General features: G+C 44.7%; 3 protein-coding genes across 3 annotated transcripts in view; 1 reads left to right on the top strand and 2 right to left on the bottom strand.

Annotated features, from left to right (window-relative positions):
- LOC117805425 (plexin-B2-like) overlaps window positions 1-25,294 on the top strand; it is a 316,173-nt gene that overhangs the window by 197,634 nt on the left and 93,245 nt on the right. The window lies entirely within an intron of this gene.
- On the bottom strand, window positions 16,529-19,474 carry LOC117804713 (trichohyalin-like). The gene has a single exon (XM_034673040.1). The coding sequence runs from the start codon at window positions 19,308-19,310 to the stop codon at window positions 16,746-16,748; it is 2,565 nt and encodes an 854-aa protein (XP_034528931.1). The 5' UTR covers window positions 19,311-19,474; the 3' UTR covers window positions 16,529-16,745.
- Window positions 20,228-23,106, bottom strand: LOC117804712 (trichohyalin-like). Its single transcript, XM_034673039.1, has one exon. It carries the CDS (start codon window positions 22,959-22,961, stop codon window positions 20,397-20,399), a length of 2,565 nt encoding a protein of 854 aa, XP_034528930.1. The 5' UTR covers window positions 22,962-23,106; the 3' UTR covers window positions 20,228-20,396.

Genomic DNA, 25,294 nt, shown 5'->3' with positions numbered 1-25,294 from the left:
GATGACCCTCAGCAGTGCTGCATGGCCACTGTACTCATCCCCTGGAAATATTCCCAACAGGAAGTTGCAGGATTCAAAGGGTCGTTCAAAAGCTGAATAAATAAGGCAATACATTACTAACCTCAGTACAGGGATTACAATACCAACTGCAAAAACAATCATTATGTTACATATCCTCGTATAAACAAGCCTCTGTAATAATACATACATTATTTCTGAGATCATTGGACGTTTGTATTTATGTCATACACTTTCATTCTTTTGTTTCCACCTACAAAGACTCACTTCATCATCCAGCTCAGCAAACATCAGCTGGGTGTGGTCGGGTTTGGGTTTGTTGGGCGGTGACCACACCCAGCTGTGATGGAGCTTTGATGGAGCTTTGTTCCCAGCGCCACAAAACATCTCTGCGTACATACAGGGTGTGGGAAAAACACGGCACCACTACCAGTTTCTGAGACCAGCCACAATATCAAACTGATTTACCATTAAATTACCCAAACACGCCCTGACTTCTTTCTGCTCCTGAACCTACACCACATTAATCAAACTGAAGTTAGTCTCATGTTGGGAGACTGTTTCTCTTTCTGTTAGTTATTTGTCTGATAAGTTTTCTTGTTTGGGTTTTTAATGTGCACACCCCAGACGTACCTCCTCTGGAAGAAGTCATTGTGAAGCTCAGTAATGGCGTCTCTTTATGAGCGCTCTTATGTATTTTTGATGTGTAGAGACATTAAACCTCTGTAATGCTTTAAGACTGCTCCAGTTCTGCTCTGTGGTGTGAGATGGATCATCTGTCTCAGGTCTGGGTGCTTTGTATTTTTGTCTGATGCACAGAAACAGAACAGCTTTAACACTAATGGTTGTTAAACATGGTCACCAAAGCCTGCAGGGTTATTTCCTCCATTTGAGGCTTTCTCTTTCTCTGTTTACATCCCAACATCAGCAAGCTTCTGCAACCTGCAGAACTACTCCTAGTATCGCTCTGCACACTGAATCACTGTGTCACCATTACCCCAATATGAGCATCCACAGTAAACACACTGCAGATCTCCCTACCTGTCCTACCTGCTGCATTGAGGAGTGTAATGATGATGCTTTCACACCAGTTTGAAGCAGACTGATGAAGCTCAGCCATGAGCTCCCCTCGGGTTAATTGGAGGCGGTTTATTGGCTGTCCAAAACACAGTTTGGATTTCTTCTGATTCAGGAGGGACGTGATGCAAACACAGATATTCTGCAAGCCCTCATTATCTGAGTCCAACGTGTGGAGGCTTTTGGACATGTGTTGGAGCAGTTTGCATCATTAAATGTACGTCATTATTTCACTTTGAGTCATTTATTTGTTGTTGTTTTGTTTAAGAGGAACGTAGGATCAAATGTGACGTCTGTTAGAGGAAGGGGACACGACAGGTTATTCTGTAAGACACTGTTTGTGTTCAATAAGACGCCACAGAAACAGAACCTGCAGTCTGCCTGGACTTCAAAATAAACTGAAGTCTTTTATTTTGTTAACTCTCATCAGGGGGATTTTTCATGGATATGTATGGTCTTGGTCTTGTCTTGGTCTTGACTCGGTCTCGATCCCTAAATGTCTTGGTCTTGTCTTGGTCTTGGTCTTGACTTGGTCTCGATCCCTAAATGTCTTGGTCTTGTCTTGGTCTCGATCCCTAAATGTCTTGGTCTTGACTTGGTCTCGATCCCAAAATGTCTTGGTCTTGACTTGGTCTCGATCCCTAAATGTCTTGGTCTTGACTTGGTCTCGATCCCTAAATGTCTTGGTCTTGTCTTGGTCTCGATCCCTAAATGTCTTGGTCTTGTCTTGGTCTTGTCTTGGTCTTGACTTGGTCTTGATCCCTAAACGTCTTGGTCTTGTCTTGGTCTTGACTTGGTCTCGATCCCTAAATGTCTTGGTCTTGTCTTGGTCTTGTCTTGGTCTTGATCCCTAAATGTCTTGGTCTTGACTCGGTCTCGATCCCTAAATGTCTTGGTCTTGTCTTGGTCTTGACTTGGTCTCGATCCCTAAATGTCTTGGTCTTGTCTTGGTCTTGACTTGGTCTCGATCCCTAAATGTCTTGGTCTTGTCTTGGTCTCGATCCCTAAATGTCTTGGTCTTGACTTGGTCTCGATCCCAAAATGTCTTGGTCTTGACTTGGTCTCGATCCCAAAATGTCTTGGTCTTGTCTTGGTCTTGATCCCTAAATGTCTTGGTCTTGACTCGGTCTGAATCCCTAAATGTCTTGGTCTTGACTCGGTCTCGGTCTTGACTCAGTCTCGATCTCTAAATGTATCGGTCTTGTCTTGGTCTTGGTCTTGACTCGGTCTGAATCCCTAATTGTCTTGGTCTTGGTGCACTCTGGTCTCAGACATGTCTTGATCTGGTTTAATGTGGTCTTGACTACATCACTAGCAGGTAGCGTCGTAGTGTCGGTGACGTCACCCGTCTGTTTCTGAGCCCTGTTTTGAAGCCGATCGGCGGTGGCGGCCATATTGGAAATTCTGACTTAACCTAACGTCTGTTGAGCTAGTGTGAGGAAAAGAGGCGGGGCTTTAGCCTCCTCACTAACAGCTACAGTGTTCCCGCCTGTCAATCAAGTCAGCCACGCCCTTATTTGGGCATAACTCATAAGTTTAATATTGTTAAGATCGTCTCTTTGAATGGGTGTGTATGTGGTTTCCTGTGTTTCTGCAGCCAGCCTCTAGTGGACGCTGGAGGAACTGCAGTTTCTAACACTTCTGAGTCTTGATGTGACTTACAGCTGATGTATTCACGTTATTGCACATTAAACAAAGTAATCACATATTTCTTCACGTATAGTTCCTAGAATAACGTCCTGAGAGTTCAGAAGTTTAATGTGTCAGTTGGTGAAATGATTTAAAAGCATTTAAAGCCCGAGTATGTGGACCCTGGTGCTCCAAAAACTGGACCAGACTGAATCCCTGCAGTGTGACCGGTGGATTTGAATGCCCGTCTGATCTGAATGGCTGCTTTCTATGATCTGCTCTCAGTCTGCCAACTCGCATTAAAGCGTGTCACTGCAGCGTGTGTGTGTGTGTGTGTGTGTGTGTGTGCTCCCACATCTCCCCCGTCTGTCTCCCGTCCATCACTTCCTCCTCCCTCTGTGTGTGTTCTGTATCTCTCTCTCTCCTCTGTTGTGTTCTACATGCTCTCTCTGTTTTTAAAGTTCCCATAAACTGCTCTGTTTTCTCAGCCTTCCATGAGAGCTTGTACCTTGTCGTTCACTCAGATCTTATGAAAGCAAACAGAAGAGTCCGTGTGTGAGTGTGTGTGTGTGTGAGTGTGTGTGTGTGTGAGTGTGTGTGAGTGTGTGTGTGAGAGAGAGTTTTACAGCACAGCTTTTTCAGAGTCAAATCTTTCATCCCTCTGATATTTGCGGTGTCTCGACTGCGATTGATAAACCCCGTCCAGCTCCGTTTGGTTTTGGTTCCTCGGCTTGGCTTTCAAGTCCGTCCTCCTGAACAAATAGTGCAAACCACAGTCATACGAACTCAAACATGCTCCCTTGTCTACATTCATCCCCTAACCTCAACTGTAATTACAACTCTGGGCTCGAAATCTGAAATCTTATCCGAAAAGTAAACCCCAAAAACTCTAAATATAAACCAGCAGGGCTGCAGACGTGAGATTTGAGGCATGGATCTGATTCAGGCTCACAGAAATGAGGACTTGGCACTCGATGGGGACTTAACTGCTCGGAGACTTGTCTCTGTGAGGACTTAATTTGACAGCCACGGAAAGTAAAAACAAACAGGCTTCAAGTTTTCAGATCCTGGAACCATCATGGAGTGATGAGGCAGAACTTCGAGGGCTGAAGAAGTGAGAGCCTCATTTGGGATCATGCATTCAAAGCTGAGACTTGTGACTTGATGAACTCCACTTCAAGACCTGTTTGGACCCGACATGGTCTCGGTTTATTTTGGAATTGTTGTAAACAGACTCAAATTTAAATTTTGATTATCTTAGATAACATGAGTCCACATTAAAGCCATTTTGAGACTTGGTATTTGACTTGAGACTTGCAACAACAAGACAAGACAAGAGATCCTCTCAGTGGGTTTTAGACTCCTAAAGTTTGACATCTTGGTACCTGACCTGGTTCTTTTTCAGAACTCATGACTCAGACCTGGGAATCCCTCATGCAACCTACAATTCAGACTCTAAATCATCCCCATGGACTTCAAACAATCAATCTTTATTCATAAAGTGCTGAATCCCAGCAAACGTTCTCCTCAGACTCTTTCCAAACAGAGCAGGTCTAGACCAGATCAAACCGAGAACTCATCCTGCAGTGTCAGGACCTCAAACAGCAAATGTGCCATCATGAAGTCTCTCCACTTTGTGATAACGCTATCGAAAGTAAGATTAGGCTCGGTGCAGGTTCTCCTGGAGCGCTCGCCAACTTTGTTTTGGTGTTTTTATGCTAACAAAGACCCAACATCAAGACCGGATCAGATCCAGTCCCATCTTCCAGACAGGACTCAGTCTGGTCTCATCTTAATCCACCATGAGCAGAGCACTTTGCAGCATTTAGCAAGTTACAGTGGCAAGGACAAACTTCCTTTAACAGGCAGAAACCTCCAGCAGGACCAGACTCATGTTAGACACACATCTGCTGAGACCGTGTTGGAGAGAGGGATAGAGGGAGATGAAGAGAGAGAGAGAGATGATAGTGGGGAGACGGATAGTAGTAGTTGTAGCAGCTGGAGTCTGGACCACGTCCACAGCAGCAGAGATCCAGAGGAACCTACGAGACAAGGGAGCTCAGGGACTCCAGAAAGGACTAAGAAAAGAGAGAAGAGAGGGAGACCAGAAGAAAGGAAAAGAGGAGAAGAAATGGTGAAGGAAAGGACGGGATGAGAAAAGGAGACATAAAGGATGAAGAAACATGAAAAGAAAGAAAGAAAGAAAGGACAGAAAGTAAGAAAGACAGAATGAAAGGAAAATGGAATGAAGGAAGGTAAAGGAATGAAAGAATGAAAGAAGGATTGAAAGGAAGGTAAGAAAGAAAGAAAGAAAGAAAGAAGGAAGGGAGAAAAAAGAGAAAGAAGTAAAGAAAGCAAGAAAGCACAGAAAGTAGGAAGGACGGAATGAAAGAAAGAAGGAAAGAAGAACAGAAAAGAAAGGATGAATAACAGACCCCAAAAAAGGAATCTACAGCAGAGATCCAGAGGAACCTAAGAGACAAGGGAGCTCAGGGACTCCAGGTCGGTCTATGGTTAGTAACTTTAATGGGACAGGAAGAGTTAAAGTGAGAGACAGGCAGAGAGAGGAGAGAGAGGGAAAGACAGGATCCCAGAAAGGAAATCAGAAAGGAAAGTTTGAAGCCGACTCTGATTTGAGTCTTGGACCGTCTGGTCTTCCTCTGGGACGTCTTTGACGGCACGTTGAATTACATTTCCTGAATCTGGTTTCTGCAGAGACGGACTTCCTCTCAGGTGATTAAACGTGAGGAAAAGACGGATGACTCTTTACCTACGAGTCCTCATAAGTATTTAATCACTTCATTAATTAAAAGACTTTCAGGAAGAAACAATGTTTGTTCTTAAACATCGAGCGTTGGCTCAGGACTCGAGCGCTCAGCAGATTCAGACGAGTCGATGCCGACCTCTGACCTCTGCTTCACTCAAACTACAGAGTCATAAAACCAGCAGCTTTCATCACGTTAGCTCTCCTATTCATCTTCCTCTTCTTCACTTCATCACCTCACCACGCCTGCTGCTGCTGCTGCTGCTGCTGCTGCTGCTGCTGCTGCTGCTGCAGTGTGTGTGTGTGTGTGTGTGTGTGTGTGTGTGAGTGTGTGTGTGTGTGTGAGTGTGTGTGGCAGCCTGACAGACTGTTGTGTTTGGATTTAGTCCCAGAATTGTATCAGTGTGTAACATGTGAGGAGCATGTGTTTGACTGGACTCCATTATTGTCTCTGCACACACGCGCGCACACATACACACACACACACACACACACACACACACACACACACACACACACACACACACACACACACACACACACACGCTGAGACAGATGGCAAACATCTTCTCAGATGTGCCAGAACTCAGTGTGTGTCCATCTTTGTCGTTATATACGACGATCAGCAGCTCATTAATCCAGAGTCTTAATGATGCAGGGAGGAAGGAGAGGAGGAAGGAGAGGAGGAAGGAGAGGAGGAAGGAGAGGAGGAAGGAGAGGAGAGGAGGAAGGAGAGGAGGAAGGAGAGGAGAGGAGGAAGGAGAGGAGGAAGGAGAGGAGGAAGGAGAGGAGAGGAGGAAGGAGAGGAGGAAGACGAGGGTTCTGCTAAATCATAATATATTCTTCACATGATGCAACACTTTCTGCCCTTCGATCTTTGATTGGATGAGAGAAAACTCCTCAGAGATCCACAGAAGAAGAAATCCTGCAGGACAGATAAAAAACAAAGTGTTGTTGGGTTTTGTTTTTCGGCTTGGGGTCGATAAAAAGAGATGAAGGGTCTGGATCTTTGAGGTCCTTGAAGAGCAGACTTGGTGTTCAGCTCTGAGATCAGGGTCTGAGACGAGGAGCTGAATTTCCTCTTCAGAAGAGAAGTCAGTGAAACAGCAGAATTATTCTCACCTGTGTTCTCCAATCGATGAAAGCCATGTCCTCGAAAGTTTGAAGCTCCGATGTTCCTGATTGGCATATAGACTCGCCCCTTAAATGCCCATATAAGGGCATGGCTCTGCAGGGCCACACACAGGAAGAGAGAGTTGTGCAAGCAGGTAATCTCCCGCTGTGAGGAGCGTGTGTGAAAATATCAGAACCTGTCTGTCCTGAAATCATCTGCAGAATGTCAGGAGATCACGAGTGTAAAGTTCTTCACTCTCAAGTTGTTAGAGGCTTTGATTCCACAGGAACATGAGTCACAGCGAGACATGAGGATGTGTTCTGAATGTTCCTGGTTTAGAACTTTATCAGCAGGTCGACGAGCTGAGGAGGGGCGGGAAACCCATCAGTCAACAGATCCGTCTCTGATCCGCCCCAGCACCAGATCTGATCTGTTTCTATTCTGGTCAATGTGTTAACTTCCTCTGGATCCGCTTTGTTGCATTCCGGCTGCGTCTCTGATCCAGCAGGTGTGCTCATTTCCTCTCCTTTCCTTCCCTTAGCGCTCATTTCCTCTCCTCAGCTTTCCATTCCTTAGCTTCTTTTTCCTCTCCTTACCTTGGCTCATCTTTCCTTCCCTTACGGCCAAATTCCACCAGATGTGATCGGTTTCTATTCTAGTCAATGTGTTAACTTCCACTGGATCCACTCTGTTGTGTTCCGGCTGCGTCTCTGATCCAGCAGGTCTGAGTCCTCCAGATCAGATACACAAGACTTCTATTTGTTGCCGGATGCCGGAGCACGAAGCATCAATCTCAACAGAGCAGATGGAGCGGGACAGGAAGTCAGGTTTCACCAAAACAAAATGAAAACATCCGGTTAATTTTCAGAATAAAAGACTCTGTGTTATCACCAGATCGTATTTCACTTAACTACAACAACAAACCAAAGTCATGATGAGCGGAGCCAGGCCTGGAGTCAACAGGTCAGAGGTTTTCAGAGGACCAGAAAGACAACATGGATGAGGAGGAGAGGAGGAGGAGGAGGAGAATCCTTGATTCAGTGATTACTGCAGGAAAACCTCGGTCACATGACTCCCATGCTGCCCATTCCTTGTCCTAGACCTAAGTGTCTCTTTTGGGTCACTTTTGTCGGTCCCAAGCCCGGCCCTGGATAAAGGAGGACGGTTGGAATTGTGATTGGAATTCTAAGCATATTTAGGGTGTTTTTTGCTCACTTTTTGTCTCTCCTATAGTATCCATTACAATTTCAGACACATGGGAAATAATGTAAGTTAAGTCATGGTGTCATTAAGCGACTTTTAGGACAGCCAATGGCTACTTTCCTTAGAGGTTTTCAGAGGACCAGAAAGACAACATGGATGAGGAGAGGAGGAGGAGGAGAATCCTCGGTCACATGACTCCAGCTGTCCGGAGGTCCTGCATCTTCAAGCAGAATCTGTAAATACAGATTGATTAGATGAAGCATGGCAGAAAGGAGAGATAACTCTTTGTATTGAAATGCAGAAGTTTCCTGAATCACTCGTCTGTCTCTGGAGCATCATTCTGGAAAGAACTCTAGATTTCTGATGCTGTAGGTTTTGGAAAAAAAGGTGCACACTTTGGATCCAGCAGGAGAGAGAGTAACCGATCCAATCCCCTCCTCTCCACCATGACTACCTGGAAGAGCTCGGACCAAAGAAGGGAAGAAAAAGGGAGCAAAGGAAGGAAGGATGGAGGGAGGGAGGGAGGGAGGGAGGGAAGTGGGGACTAAAAAAGAGTCTTGGACACCAGAGTGAGGATAAGAAGAATTCGGGGGGAACGCTGCAAAAACAAAAAAAGCTGATGGAAAAGAAAAACTAGAAATGAAAGGAAGCCAAGAGAGAGGGATGAAAGAGGAGAGAATAAAAGAAGGAGACAGAGAAAGTTGATGACTTGGAGCAAACTTTTATCAGCTGCCAACTGGTTCTGTGCTGTGTTTATGTGTGTGTGGTGTGATTGAACAGTTTCAGGATCTTTGCCAGTGTGTGTGTGTGTGTTTTAGTGTGTGTGTAGCAGGGCGTGTGTGAGTGGATGCTCATGTGAGGTTTTCTTGTATTTCTTTGCTCTTAAAGCCAGCAGAGTGCGGCTTCTGTCTCTTCAAGCTTTGTGTTTCAGACGCTCGAACCAAAGAAGAAGAAAAGCTGCTCTTCGTTTTTTCCTCCGTGTTTCTGAAGTTTCTCTTTCCTCGACTGATATCTGTGAAACTTCTCCTCGACACATCCAGGCCTCTTCCTGTTTCTGACGCGTTCGTCAGATGAACATGTGGTTGAAGTTTTGTCGTTCCTCTGGGTGAAACTCTCCTCTGCTGTCCCAACATCTCATATCTGTCGAGTCTGACGCTTCATTTAAGGTGCATTTGGACCAAGAGTCCTGGCTTCTTTTAGCCCCCAGAACTACTTCCCCCTGCACCAAAAGGTTCCTGGTCCCCCATTGTTTCGACCGCGGGCTGAAGTCCCGGGTAGATTGTGTAAATCAGGCCAGTGACGTATGGAGGAGAAAAAGTAAATGCACTACACCACCAGACCAGTAGAGGGCAGTAACACAAAGAGGAATGCCATTCATCACAGATGACACCATAGAAGCAGACGGACAGGCAGGTATCATTCTGAGCAACACAACAGTTAGCCTGTTAGCATGAAGAGACTCAGCTGGTCTGTTTTAGATGGTGCTATATTTCATCACAGATGGATTCACTGAATCAACACGTGAGAGGAGATAAGCGCGAGTAGCAAAGACGTTTCAACACGGCTTTAAAATCCTTTTGAACTCAAAAAGCCGTGATCGCAGAGATCGGCCGGTGTTTTGGTTTAAACGGCGACCCTGTTAACTGGAGACTCCAAAGATTGACAAAAAAAAATTTGACAAAAAAAATTGACAAATTTTTTTTTAACAAAATTAAATTAAAAAAAAATATTTCACACAAAGAAAATTGAAAAATTAATTTTGAAATAAAAATTGTTTTGAAAAAAAAAATTTTTGAAAAAAAAGAATTTTTGAAAAAAAAAATTTTTGAAAAAAAAATTTTGAAAAAAAAAAAGAATGTTGACAAAAAACATTTGACAAAAAAGTTGACCTGGAGCCTGTCGAAAAAATTAATTTTCCTCAAATATGAAATTGTGCTCCAAAAGCAGAAAAACATGAAAAGAAGTGAAAATTTTGCGCCTGCGGTTAAAAACATGTAAAAAGCAAAGAATGAATCAACACAACAGTTAGCCTGTTAGCATGAAGAGACTCAGCTGGTCTGTTTTAGATGGTGCTATATTTCATCACAGATGGATTCACTGAATCAACACGTGAGAGGAGATAAGCGCGAGTAGCAAAGACATTTCAACACGGCTTTAAAATCCTTTGACACTACACCACCAGACCAGTAGACAAAGACGAATGCCATTCATCACAGATGGAAAAAACAATGACTGTGAATGGTTTTTTGAAAATGTTGAAAAAAAAATGTTGAAAAAAAAATGTTGAAAAAAAAATGTTGAAAAAAAAATGTTGAAAAAAAAATGTTGAAAAAAAATGTTAAAAAAAAAATTTGTTTTTAAACATTTGAAAAAAAAATTTGAAAAAAAATTTTGAAGAAAAATTTTTGAAAAAAAAAAAATTTGAAAAAAGATTTTTTAAAAAAAAATGTTGACAAAAAAAATTGAAAAAAAAAAAATGACAACAAAAATTTGACAAAAAAGTTGACCCGGAGCCTGTCGAAAAATCGCGAGTAGCAAAGACGTTTCAACACGGCTTTAAAATCCTTTTGAACTCAAAAAGCCGTGATCGCAGAGATCGGCCGGTGTTTTGGTCTAAACAGCGACCCTGTTAACTGGAGACTCTCAGCCGGATGCATCCCTCATAAACGTCTTTAGACCATCATTAAATATCTGATGAGGATATTTTGAAATCTTAATAAAAACTAAACTAGTTTGCATTCCCAGGAACTCCCTCTGTGTTTCAACAGCTGTGTAAACTCCACAAACACTGACACGTTCAGCTGAAGGGCTCCAGTTTACAGGGTCACTTTTAAAAGCGGAACACCGGGAGGAGAGACGCATTCACGGTGGGCTGAGAGAAGACTACTGTTACAAGCTGCTAGATCAAGAGAATCACAGCTTCTTCTTTTGAAAAGTACACACACATACAAAAAAGATAGAACAAATAAAAACTAATGAAAGAAAGAGAAATCAAGAGAATCACAGATGTGTGTGATGTTATTGTGGACGGAGGGAGGAATAAAAACACTGAGGTTAATCTACCAATCAGAAACCTTCAGCATTGCAGGCCCCTGAAAGTCCCGGGACCTTTGAAAAGTACTACCCCCCTAGCAGGGTCTTTTTAGGGGGGAGATGATCTACCCCTGAAGTAAACTTAGACCCTGGTTCTCGACTCTTACAGCTCATTTGAGAACACCGTTCTTCAGGGTGTTCTTTGGAAGTTTTCTTCAGCATCACTTTGCTCATATCTGACTCTGAAGTTTCCTCCTCCAGCTCTCTGTCTCTCCTGCTTCTTCATCTTTCTGTATTTGCTGTGATGCTCCGGCTCGTGTTCAGCCTTTGCCCCCCCGCGGCGCTGATTGTTGGATTTCCTTGAGTGTATTTATTGTCGACTTGTGCAGCAGCTCTTTGTTGTTGTCGCTCCTTTGATTCCTTTTTTGATCACAGAAGCAGCTGAATAAGGAATACCTGCAGCTCGTCTTTTATTAAACATGAACTTTGAAATCTGCAGACTGGGAGCAGAGGAAGAAGTGGAGAGTGGTGAAGAGGAGGAGGAGGAGGAGGAGGAGGAGGAGGAGGAGGAGGAGAGGTGGTGAGGCGAGCTCTCTGAGCTGTCTGCTACGTTTAAGCTTTTATGGACAGCAGCAGGGATCCTCCCAGCCTGATGGCTTTAACAGCTTACTTCACTGCTCTCCACAGCCTCGTTCTCCATTCTTCTCCTCCTCTCCTGAAATGGACTCTGTGTGTGTGTGTGTGTGTGTGTGTGTGTGTGTGTGTGTGTGTGTGTGCTCTGCAGCAGCAGGTTCAGCTTTAATGTCTTCCACATACGGTTCAGCTTTACTGACTCACACTGATTCAGGACCTAACAAGTGTCCTCTCTCCTCCTCTCTCCTCCTCTCTCCTCCTCCTCTCGCTCTCTCGCTCTCTCAGAAACTTCTGGTGACATTTAGACGAGCCAAAGTGTTTTTAAAAATAGTCTTTAATGGTCTAACCGAGCGAGCATTAACGATGACGGCTGAGTCTTCTTTTAACAGAGTCCTGGACTTTTAAAATCACAGCCTCACTAAACCTCCTCTTCGTGGATTTAATCCAGGATTTCAACCACAACACGTCAAAGACCGACCTGCTGCTGTCCACACGTCAGAGCTCAGTTTATTACTCTGGTTTTTTTTATTGGCAAAATGCAAACTTTACAATATAGGCCTATTAAACATAGTCATATGTATATATAAAAATTAAATAAAATTAAAAAAAAGAAACAAACAAATAATTAAATAAATGTAATATTATATTTATTATTTAAAGATTTGTTTTTATTGGTAAAACTTAACAATACATGTCTAATATTCAAACAATCTTTTATGTTTTAAACATATTCATATAAAAATGTAATTAAATAAAATTAATGAAATAAATAAAATAATAATAACTCAGTTTATAACTCTTTTTTTTCAAGATTTGTTTTTATTTGCAAAATGCAAACTTTAAATATCCATCTTCTTTTTATGTTTTAATCATAGTCATGTTTATTTATAAAAATAAAATAAAATAAAATAGAACAAAATAAAATAAATAAATAAAAATGAATCAAAATATGAATAAATAAATAAATAAATAAATAAATATAATATAATATAATACATAATAATAACTCGGTTTATAACTCCCTTTTATTTCAATATTTGTTTTTATTGGCAAAACGCAAACTTTACAATGCAGATCCAATATTCAAACATCTTTTTATGTATTAAACAGTCATATAAAAATTTAAATTTAATTAAATTTAATTAAATAAATAAATACATACCTACATACATACATAAATATAATATAATATAATAATAATAATAATAATAACTTGGTTTATAACTCTCTATCACTCTCTCTTCCTGCACGGACGTCCATACGTGTTCTTTTATTTAGGGTTCACTTCCTCCAGAAGAGTTTCCCTGAGTCATCCCACTTCATCATCATCGATCAGAAGTTTCTTCTTCTTCCAAACACAGTTCAACCAGAGGACAGGTTCTCTAGTATTTTCAGAGACGGCACATAGCACTCAAATTTCTAAAGGGGTCAATCCATCTTCTAAATCTGAGCACTCAGAGAACTTTTCCACTTAGCCCAACTAAAAGTTGAGCTTTGAAGGTCCCACAACACGTCATTGATTCTACACTCCCAGCATGCAGGTGCTGCTTATTGTCTCTGAAAGTAGTATGGGAGGTCGAGCCTTCAGTTATCAGGCCCCTCTCCTTTGGAATCATCTACCAGTCAGGGTCCGGGAGGCAGACACCCTCTCTACTTTTAAGAGTAGGCTTCAAACTTTCCTTTTTGATAAAGCTTATAGTTAGAGCTGGATCAGGCTTGGACCAGGTCTTAGTTATGCTGCTATAGGCTTAGACTGACACACTGGGATCCTGTCTTTCCCTCTCTCTCCTCTCTCTGCCTGTCTCTCACTTTAACTCTTCCTGTCCCATTAAAGTTACTAACCATAGACCTTTCTGGAGTCCCTGAGCTCCCTTGTCTCGTAGGTTCCTCTGGATCTCTGCTGTAGATTCCTTTTTTGGGGTCTGTTATTCATCCTTTCTTTCTTTCTTTCTTTCTTTCTTTCTTTCTTTCTTTCTTTCTTTCTTTCTTTCTTTCTTTCTTCTTTCTTTCTTTCTTTCTTTCTTTCTTTCTTTTATCTTTCTTTCTTTCTTTCTTTCTTTCTTTCTTTCTTTCTGTATTACTTTCTTTCTTTCTTTCTGTCTTTCTTTCTTTTTTCTTTCTTTCCTTCCTTCCTTCCTTTCTTTCTTTCCTTTCTTTCTTTCCTTCCTTCTTTTCTTCTTTCATACCTTCTTTCTTTCCTTCCTTCCTTCCTTCCTTCCTTCCTTCCTTCTTTCCTTCTTTCCTTCTTTCTTTCATCCCTTTCATTCCTTCCTTCCTTTCCTTTTTCTTTCTCTCTTTGTCCTTTCCATGTTTCTTCATCCTTTATGTCTCCTTTTCTCATCCCCTCCTTTCCTTCTATCCTTCCTTCCCCATTTCTTCTCCTCTTTTTCTTTCTTCTGGTCTCCCTCTCTTCTCTCTTTTCTTAGACCTTTCTGGAGTCCCTGAGCTCCCTTGTCTCGTAGGTTCCTCTGGATCTCTGCTGCTGTGGACGTGGTCCAGACTCCAGCTGCTACAACTACTACTATCCGTCTCCCCACTATCATCTCTCTCTCTCTCTCTTCATCTCCCTCTATCCCTCTCTCCAACACGGTCTCAGCAGATGTGTGTCTAACATGAGTCTGGTCCTGCTGGAGGTTTCTGCCTGTTAAAGGAACTTTGTCCTTCCCACTGTAACTTGCTAAATGCTGCAAGGATGAGTTCTCGGTTTGATCTGCACACTGCAAGAAAACTCAAATCTTACCTGGTGTACCCGTCACATGTTCCCTCGTTTAACTTCCCTAAATAAGTCCTTATTTTATGCTTTACAACATCTTGAAATCAGATGTATATGAGGTCTTGTCGGGTGGATGCAGCTTGTGTTAAATGAAGCGAGATATTTGGAACACACTCTGAGGTTTGAGTTTCTGCAGAGCAACAGAGGAGCGTCTGAGCCACACGGGAGCTCTGAGGAGTTTAAAGTTTATACAGCGCAGTCAAAATTAATGAACTAGGATGTCACAGCACAGAGAGAGGGAACACACACACACACACACACACACACACACACACAGCCATGTAATGAAAGTGCATTGACAAATCAAGCGCAGTGACATGAAAAGCATCAGGATAATTACGATCACACACTCGTCTGTCTGTCAGCGTTCGTCTTTTCACATTACTTCCTGCCTCCTGCAGCGTGTGTGTGTGTGTGTGTGTGTGTTCTTTCTGTGTATGTGTGTGTGTGTGTGTGTGTGTGGCCTGTGACAAATGTGTGTTCCACGGAGCAGCGTGAACGCCGTCAGCGTGTGATGTGTGAGTCTTTCTCCCTCCTCATTCAGAGATTCTTCGGCAGCATCTGGGAGGATTTAATGGGAGAATAAAATTATTCTCTGAAGATTATCTTCCCTTACAGCTACATTTCTCTCTCTCTTTGTGTGTGTGTGTGTGAACAAGAGTGCACTCCCTCCTCTACTTCTTCTTCTTCTTCTCCCCCTTCTTCTTCTTCTTCTCCTTCTTTTCAACTATTCAAACAGTTTCCCAAAGCTTCAGGAAGGATTGAGCGAGATAATGAAACTATTTTCTAAAGATTTCTCTCCCTCCGCCCCGCTATCTCTCCTCCTCACCCCCGTATTTGCCACAGGCTGGATTTTTAATCTCCTGGATCATTTTGATCTCCTGAATCATTCACTGTCATCATTTTGAATTAAACCACTGCTCTGCTCCTCTGTGCTGACAGAGAGAGATTCTGACTCCTCTCCTTTTTTTTTTCTGCATTGTGCAACTTAAAGCAATTATTCTGCAAACCAAACCTGTTTTTTCTCCTCTTCCCTCTCTCGTGTTTTGTTCATCAGGGTCCAGAGAAGCTCTTAAAACCTCTTTAACAGCCTCCACAGAGCTGTTAAAGCTCTCGTACAGACTTAAGGTGGAGCGTTTTTAGTTGTAAATTCTGTTTTATCGGCTCACTCTGCAGAACGCTCTGACAACGCTCGCCCTGCTCTCCAGGTACGGTTTCATCCTGCTTTGTGAGATTTGAAAGGTGGGATAAAAGAAAAGATCAGAGTGTAAACTATCTGGCATTCAGAGTCGGCGTTTTATGGGTCAAGAAAAACCTCCAGGGTCTGGTTCAAGGGCTGCTGAATCACTCCTCTGCTCTGGGTTTGGAGCTCATTGAAGGAGGTTGGAGGGAAAGACGAGCAGTTCAAACATCATGAGGGAGGAGAATCACTTCATGTCAGAGGAACAGATTTTAATTCACAATATTGAGTCATTAAACATCAGAATACGCCCCAAACTTTAAAAACAATCCTTCAACTAGTGGCCACATTAAAATGATCCAAAGCACACGGTGTTAGCCACCCCTGACTCCAGACTTAAGACCAGGTTGTTCTTGGTCTAAGGTGCAGATGCTTCCTGCTTCCTCAAGAGAGCTACATACCATCTTTGAGCTTTTGCCTGACCACACCTACCTCTGAGACTAACACAGCCATGAGCGCCAACGTGGGTGCAATCAATCAGTCTTTATTTGTATCGCACCAAATCACAACAAACGTTATCTCAAGACTCTTTTACAAACAGAGCAGGTCTAGACCACTCTATGTCAAATTATGAACAGAGACCCAACACCAAGACAGGATCAGACTCTGACCCCACCTTAATCCACTATGAGCATTGCACCTCACAGTATTTAGCTAGTTACAGAGGTGAGGAAAAACTTCCTTTAACAGGCAGAAACCTCCAGCAGGACCAGACTCATGTTAGACACACATCTGCTGAGACCATGTTGGGTCTGGAAAAGTGGAATAGAGGAGAAAGAGAGAGAGAGAGCGGTGATAGTGATGAGACGAGTAGTACTGAGACCTGGTGAGACCTAGTGAGACCTAGTGAGACCTGGTGAGACCTAGTGTGACCTAGTGAGACCTGCTGAGACCTAGTGAGACCTGGTGAGACCTGGTGAGACCTGGTGAGACCTGGTGAGACCTGGTGAGACCTGGTGAGACCTGGTGAGGATGAAAGCATGTTGGAGAAGTTCGAGCAGAGAGACAGTAAACAGTAGATACAGAACAACTCTGAGTCAGACATGCAGGAATCCAACTTTATAGAAATAACTTTCATTCTAAGAATTTAATGTTAAAGTTTTTGTTTTTTTTTATTGACATTTTTTAGGCTTGGTGCATTTTTTACTATTCTAAAGGTTTTTTTTTCAAAGTTGATTATGATGGGAAGAAACCGGAGAACCCGGAGTAAACCCGTGCAGACACAGAGGAACATGTTACTCTGTGTCTACCTGATGGCCCGTTACGGTCTGGGCATGTTGGGGGGGCTTGGGGGAACAGATGAGCTGGGGTTTTCCTCCTGGTCCTGCCACTGCATTCTCAGATGTTTGTATTGGCGCCGACTGTCAGGAGTCATGGCCTTTTTAAACCTCCTCCACAAAGACACGTTCTCCATCTCAATAAGTCTGTCCTGAACTTCCAGCCTTTCAGTCTGCAGCTGGTTCTTTGAGGACGCAGCAAGATCTTGGAGCTCTTGAATCCTGTTGGTGTTGTTTCTTTCCTCTGATACTCTTCTTGAGACCTCTTTCTGCAGGGCCTGCTCCAGGGAAACTTTCTCCTCCTCCAGATTCTGAACCCACTTCTGGTCTCTGCTGGCTCTCCGTTGTACCTCCCGCCTAAGTTCCTCCTGTTCTTTCCGGATGGTGTCAGTCCTCAGCCTTACAGCCTGCAGCTGGTTTCTTAAGGACTCAACAAGATCATGGAGCTCTTTAATCTTGTTGTCCTGTAATGCAATGATTGCGACTTCTCCTTGCAGGTCCTTCATCTCCTCCTGAATAGCCTGATTGACCTTCACCTGATCTTGTAGCTGGGTGTCCTGAGATGCACCAAGCTGCTGGAGCTCTTGAATCCTGTAGTCATGTTTTATTTGCAGGGCCTTCACCTCCTGCTCCAGGGAACGTTTCTCCTCCTCCAGATCTTGAACCTGCTTCAGGTCTCTGCTGGCTTTTTCTTGGACTTCCAGCCTAAAGTCCTCCTGTTCCTTCTGGAGGGTGTCAGACCTCAGCCTTTCAGCCTGCAGCTGGTTCTTTAGGTCTTCCAGCTGCACGTCAGTGTTGGTCTCCCTCCTCAAGTGCTCCTGATCCTTTCTGTTCAACCTCTGCGCCATCTCATCTTGCTCCTGTTTGGCCTCCTCCAGGCTTGTCTGGAGGTAACGAGTCAACACTTTATTCTTTTGCTGGTGCTGTTCCTTAGCAGTTAGCTCCTCCAGCTCTTTAATCTTGATCTCTTTTATATGCAGGGCCTTTGCCACCTGCTCCTGAGAAAGAACCTTCACCTCCAGATTCTGAACCTGCTTCAGGTCTCTGCTGGCTCTCTCTTGTCCTCCAGGGGGGTGTTCTTGCCTAAATTCCTCCTGTTGTTTCTGGAGGGTGTCAGCCCTCAGTCTTTCAGCCTGCAGCTGGTTCTTTAGGTCCTCCAGCTGCACATTGGTGCTGGTCTTCCTCCTCAAGTCTTCCAGCTCCTGCTCCTTTCTCCTCAACCTCTCTGCCATCTCATCCCTCTCCTGTTCTGCCTCGTCCAGGCTTGTCTGCAGGTTGCGAGACAACACCATCTTATTGTGCAGCTTGAAGTCCTGAGACGCAATAATGGAATCCAGGGACCGTTTCTCCTCCTCCAGATTCTGAACCTGCTTCAGGTCTCTGCTGGCTTTCTGTTGAACCTCCAGCCTTAATTCATCCAGTTCATTCAGGAGGGTATCAGCCCTCAGCCTTTCAGCCTGCAGCTGGTTCTCTTTACTCTCAACAAATTCTTGGAGCTCTTTAATCATGTTCTCCTGTAATGCTCTGCTTGATGCTAGCTTGCAGTCCAGATCCAGGTTCTCTCTCTGCACGTCTGTGTTGGTCTTCCTACTTAAGTGCTCCTGATCCTTCCTCATCACCCTGACCATCTCATCTCGCTCCTGCTTGGCCTCCTCCAGGCTTGTCTGGAGGTAGCGAGTCATCACTTTATTCTTTTGCTGATGCTGTTCCCTAGCAATTAGCTCCTCCAGCTCTTCAATCTTCATATTTTTTAATTGCAGGGCCTTTGCCTCTACAGAAAGTCCCTTCACCTCCAGATTCTGAACCTGCTTTAGGTCTCTGCTGGCTCTCTCTTGTCCTCCAGGGGGGCGTTCTTGCATAAATTGCTCCTGTTCCTTCTGGAGGGTGTCAGACCTCATCCTTTCAGTCTGCAGCTGGTTCTTTAAATCCTCCAGCTGCACGTCAGTGTTGTTCTCCCTCCTCATGTCTTCCTGCTCCTTTCTCCTCAACCTCTCTGCCATTTCATCCCTCTCCTGTTTGGCCTCGTCCAGGCTGGTCTGGAGGTAGCGAGACGCCACCATCTTATTTTTTAGTTTGATGTCCTGAGATGCAATAATGCAATCCAGGGTAACTTTCTCCTTCTCCAGATCCCGAACCTGCTTCAGGTCTCTTCTGGATTTTTCTTTTACCTCCTTCCTAAATTCCTCCTGTTCCTTCTGCAGGGTGTCAGACCTCAGTCTTTCAGCCTGCAGCTGGTTCTTTAAATCCTCCAGCTGCACGTCGGTGTCGTTCTCCCTCCTCATGTCTTCCTGCTCCTTTCTCCTCAACCTCTCTGCCATCTCATCCCTCTCCTGTTTGGCCTCGTCCAGGCTTGTCTGGAGGTTGTGAGACGCCACCATCTTCTTTTGCAGCTTGATGTCAGCCTTCAGCCTTTCATCCATCAGCTGCTTGTCCTTACTCTCAACAAGATGTTGTAGCTCTGTAATCTTGTTGAGCATCACCTCAGCCTCCGTCTCCTTCTCCATGGTTTCAGCCCTGCTCAGGGACTCTGAGTTCCTCTTGTTGTCCATGTGGAATCCTTGGGTTAGTTAGTGTCTTGAATGTAGACCAGTTTAAAGTCACGAGCCTTGCTGACCGCTTGTCTCAGGTTGGATCTGTGAACTGCTGAGGGTTTGAGGCTTGGTTTACTAAGTCTGAAACCCTTTACCACTATGACATCATAAGGAGACCTGCCTTTGATGTTGCTCCAAAAGCTGTTTACTTGTGACATCACAGATTGTTCGTTGCTAAGCGCCACTTGAGTGTCTGCTTGTTGCAGCAGCTCTCTCGTCGTCGTGTGTGTGTGTGTGTGTGTGTGTGTGTGTGTGTGTGTGTGTGTGTGTGTGTGTGTGTGTGTGTGTGTGTGTGTGTGTGTGTGTGTGTGTGTGTGTGTGTGTGGTGTGTGTGTGTGTGTGTGTGTGTGTGTGTGTGTGTGTGTGAGGCCTGCAGGGCTTCATTCATTCATCAGCAGCTCTCAGTCGTCGTGTTTATACATAAACTTGAACTCATTAAAAATCTCCCTGAATGACTCCAACACTAACTCTGTAATCTGATGACGTCATGAAGGAGTGATGTAAATATTAATCCAGATCCAGTCTTTGCTCCTCACTCAGTCACACTCTCAGTAACCAGGATGTGTTGGTGAGACCTGGTGAGACCTGGTGAGACCTGGTGAGACCTGGTGAGACCTAGTGAGACCTGGTGAGACCTGGTGAGACCTGGTGAGACCTGGTGAGACCTGGTGAGACCTAGTGAGACCTGGTGAGACCTGGTGAGACCTAGTGAGACCTAGTGAGACCTGGTGAGACCTGGTGAGACCTGGTGAGGATGAAAGCATGTTGGAGAAGTTCGAGCAGAGAGACAGTAAACAGTAGATACAGAACAACTCTGAGTCAGACACGCAGGAATCCAACTTTATAGAAATAACTTTCATTCTAAGAATTTAATGTTAAAGTTTTTTGTTTTTTTTATTGACATTTTTTAGGCTTGGTGCATTTTTTACTATTCTAAAGGTTTTTTTTTTCAAAGTTGATTATGATGGGAAGAAACCGGAGAACCCGGAGTAAACCCGTGCAGACACAGAGGAACATGTTACTCTGTGTCTACCTGATGGCCCGTTACGGTCTGGGCATGTTGGGGGGGCTTGGGGGAACAGATGAGCTGGGGTTTTCCTCCTGGTCCTGCCACTGCATTCTCAGATGTTTGTATTGGCGGCGACTGTCAGGAGTCATGGCCTTTTTAAACCTCCTCCACAAAGACACGTTCTCCATCTCAATAAGTCTGTCCTGAACTTCCAGCCTTTCAGTCTGCAGCTGGTTCTTTGAGGACACAGCAAGATCTTGGAGCTCTTGAATCCTGTTGGGGTTGTTTCTTTCCTCTGATACTCTTCTTGAGACCTCTTTCTGCAGGGCCTGCTCCAGGGAAACTTTCTCCTCCTCCAGATTCTGAACCCACTTCTGGTCTCTGCTGGCTCTCCGTTGTGCCTCCCGCCTAAGTTCCTCCTGTTCTTTCCGGATGGTGTCAGTCCTCAGCCTTACAGCCTGCAGCTGGTTTCTTAAGGACTCAACAAGATCATGGAGCTCTTTAATCTTGTTGTCCTGTAATGCAATGATTGCGACTTCTCCTTGCAGGTCCTTCATCTCCTCCTGAATAGCCTGATTGACCTTCACCTGATCTTGTAGCTGGGTGTCCTGAGATGCACCAAGCTGCTGGAGCTCTTGAATCCTGTAGTCATGTTTTATTTGCAGGGCCTTCACCTCCTGCTCCAGGGAACGTTTCTCCTCCTCCAGATCCTGAACCTGCTTCAGGTCTCTGCTGGCTTTTTCTTGGACTTCCAGCCTAAAGTCCTCCTGTTCCTTCTGGAGGGTGTCAGACCTCAGCCTTTCAGCCTGCAGCTGGTTCTTTAGGTCTTCCAGCTGCACGTCGGTGTTGGTCTTCCTCCTCAAGTGCTCCTGATCCTTTCTGTTCAACCTCTGGGCCATCTCATCTCGCTCCTGTTTGGCCTCCTCCAGGCTTGTCTGGAGGTAACGAGTCAACACTTTATTCTTTTGCTGGTGCTGTTCCTTAGCAGTTAGCTCCTCCAGCTCTTTAATCTTGATCTCTTTTATATGCAGGGCCTTTGCCACCTGCTCCTGAGAAAGAACCTTCACCTCCAGATTCTGAACCTGCTTCAGGTCTCTGCTGGCTCTCTCTTGTCCTCCAGGGGGGCGTTCTTGCCTAAATTCCTCCTGTTGTTTCTGGAGGGTGTCAGCCCTCAGTCTTTCAGCCTGCAGCTGGTTCTTTAGGTCCTCCAGCTGCACATTGGTGCTGGTCTTCCTCCTCAAGTCTTCCAGCTCCTGCTCCTTTCTCCTCAACCTCTGGGCCATCTCATCCCTCTCCTGTTCTGCCTCGTCCAGGCTTGTCTGCAGGTTGCGAGACAACACCATCTTATTGTGCAGCTTGAAGTCCTGAGACGCAATAATGGAATCCAGGGACCGTTTCTCCTCCTCCAGATTCTGAACCTGCTTCAGGTCTCTGCTGGCTTTCTGTTGAACCTCCAGCCTTAATTCATCCAGTTCATTCAGGAGGGTATCAGCCCTCAGCCTTTCAGCCTGCAGCTGGTTCTCTTTACTCTCAACAAATTCTTGGAGCTCTTTAATCATGTTCTCCTGTAATGCTCTGCTTGATGCTAGCTTGCAGTCCAGATCCAGGTTCTCTCTCTGCACGTCTGTGTTTGTCTTCCTACTTAAGTGCTCCTGATCCTTCCTCATCACCCTGACCATCTCATCACGCTCCTGCTTGGCCTCCTCCAGGCTTGTCTGGAGGTAGCGAGTCATCACTTTATTCTTTTGCTGATGCTGTTCCCTAGCAATTAGCTCCTCCAGCTCTTTAATCTTCATATTTTTTAATTGCAGGGCCTTCGCCTCTACAGAAAGTCCCTTCACCTCCAGATTCTGAACCTGCTTCAGGTCTCTGCTGGCTCTCTCTTGTCCTCCAGGGGGGCGTTCTTGCATAAATTCCTCCTGTTCCTTCTGGAGGGTGTCAGACCTCATCCTTTCAGTCTGCAGCTGGTTCTTTAAATCCTCCAGCTGCACGTCAGTGTTGTTCTCCCTCCTCATGTCTTCCTGATCCTGTCTCCTCAACCTCTCTGCCATCTCATCCCTCTCCTGTTTGGCCTCGTCCAGGCTGGTCTGGAGGTAGCGAGACGACACCATCTTATTTTTTAGTTTGATGTCCTGAGATGCAATAATGCAATCCAGGGTAACTTTCTCCTTCTCCAGATCCCGAACCTGCTTCAGGTCTCTTCTGGATTTTTCTTTTACCTCCTTCCTAAATTCCTCCTGTTCCTTCTGCAGGGTGTCAGACCTCAGTCTTTCAGCCTGCAGCTGGTTCTTTAAATCCTCCAGCTGCACGTCGGTGTCGTTCTCCCTCCTCATGTCTTCCTGCTCCTTTCTCCTCAACCTCTCTGCCATCTCATCCCTCTCCTGTTTGGCCTCGTCCAGGCTTGTCTGGAGGTTGTGAGACGCCACCATCTTCTTTTGCAGCTTGATGTCAGCCTTCAGCCTTTCATCCATCAGCTGCTTGTCCTTACTCTCAACAAGATGTTGTAGCTCTGTAATCTTGTTGAGCATCACCTCAGCCTCCGTCTCCTTGTCCATGGTATCAGCCCTGCTCAGGGACTCTGAGTTCCTCTTGTTGTCCATGTGGAATCCTTGGGTTAGTTAGTGTCTTGAATGTAGACCAGTTTAAAGTCACGAGCCTTGCTGACCGCTTGTCTCAGGTTGGATCTGTGAACTGCTGAGGGTTTGAGGCTTGGTTTACTAAGTCTGAAACCCTTTACCACTATGACATCATAAGGAGAGATCTGCCTTTGATGTTGCTCCAAAATCAGTTTTCTTGTGACATCACACATTGTTCGTTGCTAAGCGCCACTTGAGTGTCTGCTTGTTGCAGCAGCTCTCTCGTCGTCGTGTGTGTGTGTGTGTGTGTGTGTGTGTGTGTGTGTGTGTGTGTGTGTGTGTGTGTGTGTGTGTGTGTGTGTGTGTGTGTGTGTGTGTGTGAGGGCTTCATTCATTCATCAGCAGCTCTCAGTCGTCGTGTTTATACATAAACTTGAACTCATTAAAAATCTCCCTGAATGACTCCAACACTAACTCTGTAATCTGATGACGTCATGAAGGAGTGATGTAAATATGAATCCAGATCCAGTCTTTGCTCCTCACTCAGTCACACTCTCAGTAACCAGGATGTGTTGGTGAGACCTGGTGAGACCTGGTGAGACCTGGTGAGACCTAGTGAGACCTGGTGAGACCTAGTGAGACCTAGTGAGATCTAGTGTGACCTAGTGAGACCTAGTGTGACCTAGTGAGACCTAGTGAGACATAGTGTGACCTAGTGAGACCTGGTGAGACCTAGTGAGACCTGGTGAGATCTAGTGTGACCTAGTGTGACCTAGTGTGACCTAGTGAGACCTAGTGTGACCTAGTGAGACCTAGTGAGACCTAGTGAGACCTGGTGAGACCTAGTGTGACCTGGTGAGACCTAGTGTGATCTAGTGAGACCTGGTGAGACCTAGTGAGACCTGGTGAGACCTAGTGTGACCTAGTGAGACCTGGTGAGACCTAGTGTGACCTAGTGAGACCTGGTGAGACCTAGTGTGACTGTTGCTGCTGCAGTCCAGAACGTCCACAGCAGGAGGACGTCTACGAGACAAGGGAGCTCAGGGACTCCAGAAAGGTCTATGGTTAGTAACTTTAATGGGACAGGAAGAGTTAAAGTGAGAGACAGGCAGAGAGAGGAGAGAGAGGGAAAGACAGGATCCCAGTGTGTCAGTCTAAGCCTATAGCAGCATAACTAAGACCTGGTCCAAGCCTGATCCAGCTCTAATTATAAGCTTTATCAAAAAGGAAAGTTTGAAGCCTACTCTTAAAAGTAGAGAGGGGGTCTGCCTCCTGGACCCTGACTGGTAGATGATTCCAAAGGAGAGGGGCCTGATAACTGAAGGTTCTACCTCCCATACTACTTTTAGAGACTTTAGGTAGGATGAGCAGGCCTGCATGTTGGGAGCGTAGAGTTCTAGAGGGGTAACAGGACACTATGAGGTCTTTAAGATACGAAGGGGTCTGATCATTAAGAGCTTTGGAGGTCAGAAGAAGGATTTTATGGGGAGCCGGTGTAGAGAAGCTAACACTGGAGAGATGTGCTCTCTGTTCCTGGTTCTAGTCAGGACTTGAGCTGCAGCGTTTTGAACTAGCTGAAGAGTCTTGATTTATTAGAGCAGCTTCATAAAAGGGAATAACAGTAATCTAACCTGGAGGTAACAAATGCATGGACTAGTTTTTCTAGGTGCAAAGACCTTTCAATGTGGGCGCTGTGTGTTAGAATGATAAGTGCTTTGGGTTCACACCTAGCATGAATGATCCCGTCACGAAAGCAAGAATATTTTGTGTTTACTCACTCAAGTTGCACGTCAGAATCGTGTGTACGCGAGTGCAAAGGATGCAAGTTTTTGCAAGAGGGGAGAGGTTCCCTGCAAACGCCACTCCAGCCTTATTTAGCTGCACAGAGCTAGAATCAATGTGTCCCATATTCTCCAGATGAATGAACCTCCACCGGTCCGTACGGCACATCATACGTCACAGTTTCATTCTCTTTTAACTACTTCATGTTGAATTGATTCCTGTTTGACCAAAGATCCTGTTAATATAAGGAGAGGTTGAGTCATAGAGCGTTCAGACTTTGTTATATTTAGACTTATAATCAAACTGAATCATGTTGTCCTGCAGAAAACCACCTTTAAGATCTGCTCAGCATTATAAAGCTCTTCTTCTCATCTTGTTGGTCATCTTAAGACGTTCTTTGGAGCCACGTTGTCGAGCTCCAGTCTTTAGATTTTTAACAAACTTGCTGGAAGTATACAGAAAGCAAAGGTCTGTGTATATCCTCAGAAGATTCTGCAGGTTAAATGTGTAGTTTGCAAATGTTGGTCATGACATCGTAAGCATATGCAATAGACGATAACTTGTTGGATGTAACA

This window comes from Notolabrus celidotus, chromosome 21 (genome assembly GCF_009762535.1).
Source record: "Notolabrus celidotus isolate fNotCel1 chromosome 21, fNotCel1.pri, whole genome shotgun sequence".
Lineage (NCBI taxonomy): Eukaryota > Metazoa > Chordata > Actinopteri > Labriformes > Labridae > Notolabrus > Notolabrus celidotus.
This window is presented reverse-complemented; position numbering and strand designations above follow the sequence as displayed.

Excerpts from the sequence above, each read along its gene's own strand:
- LOC117804713 (XM_034673040.1), bottom strand. The coding sequence starts at position 19,310 with ATGGACAACAAGAGGAACTCAGAGTCCCTGAGCAGGGCTGAAACCATG.
- LOC117804712 (XM_034673039.1), bottom strand. The coding sequence starts at position 22,961 with ATGGACAACAAGAGGAACTCAGAGTCCCTGAGCAGGGCTGATACCATG.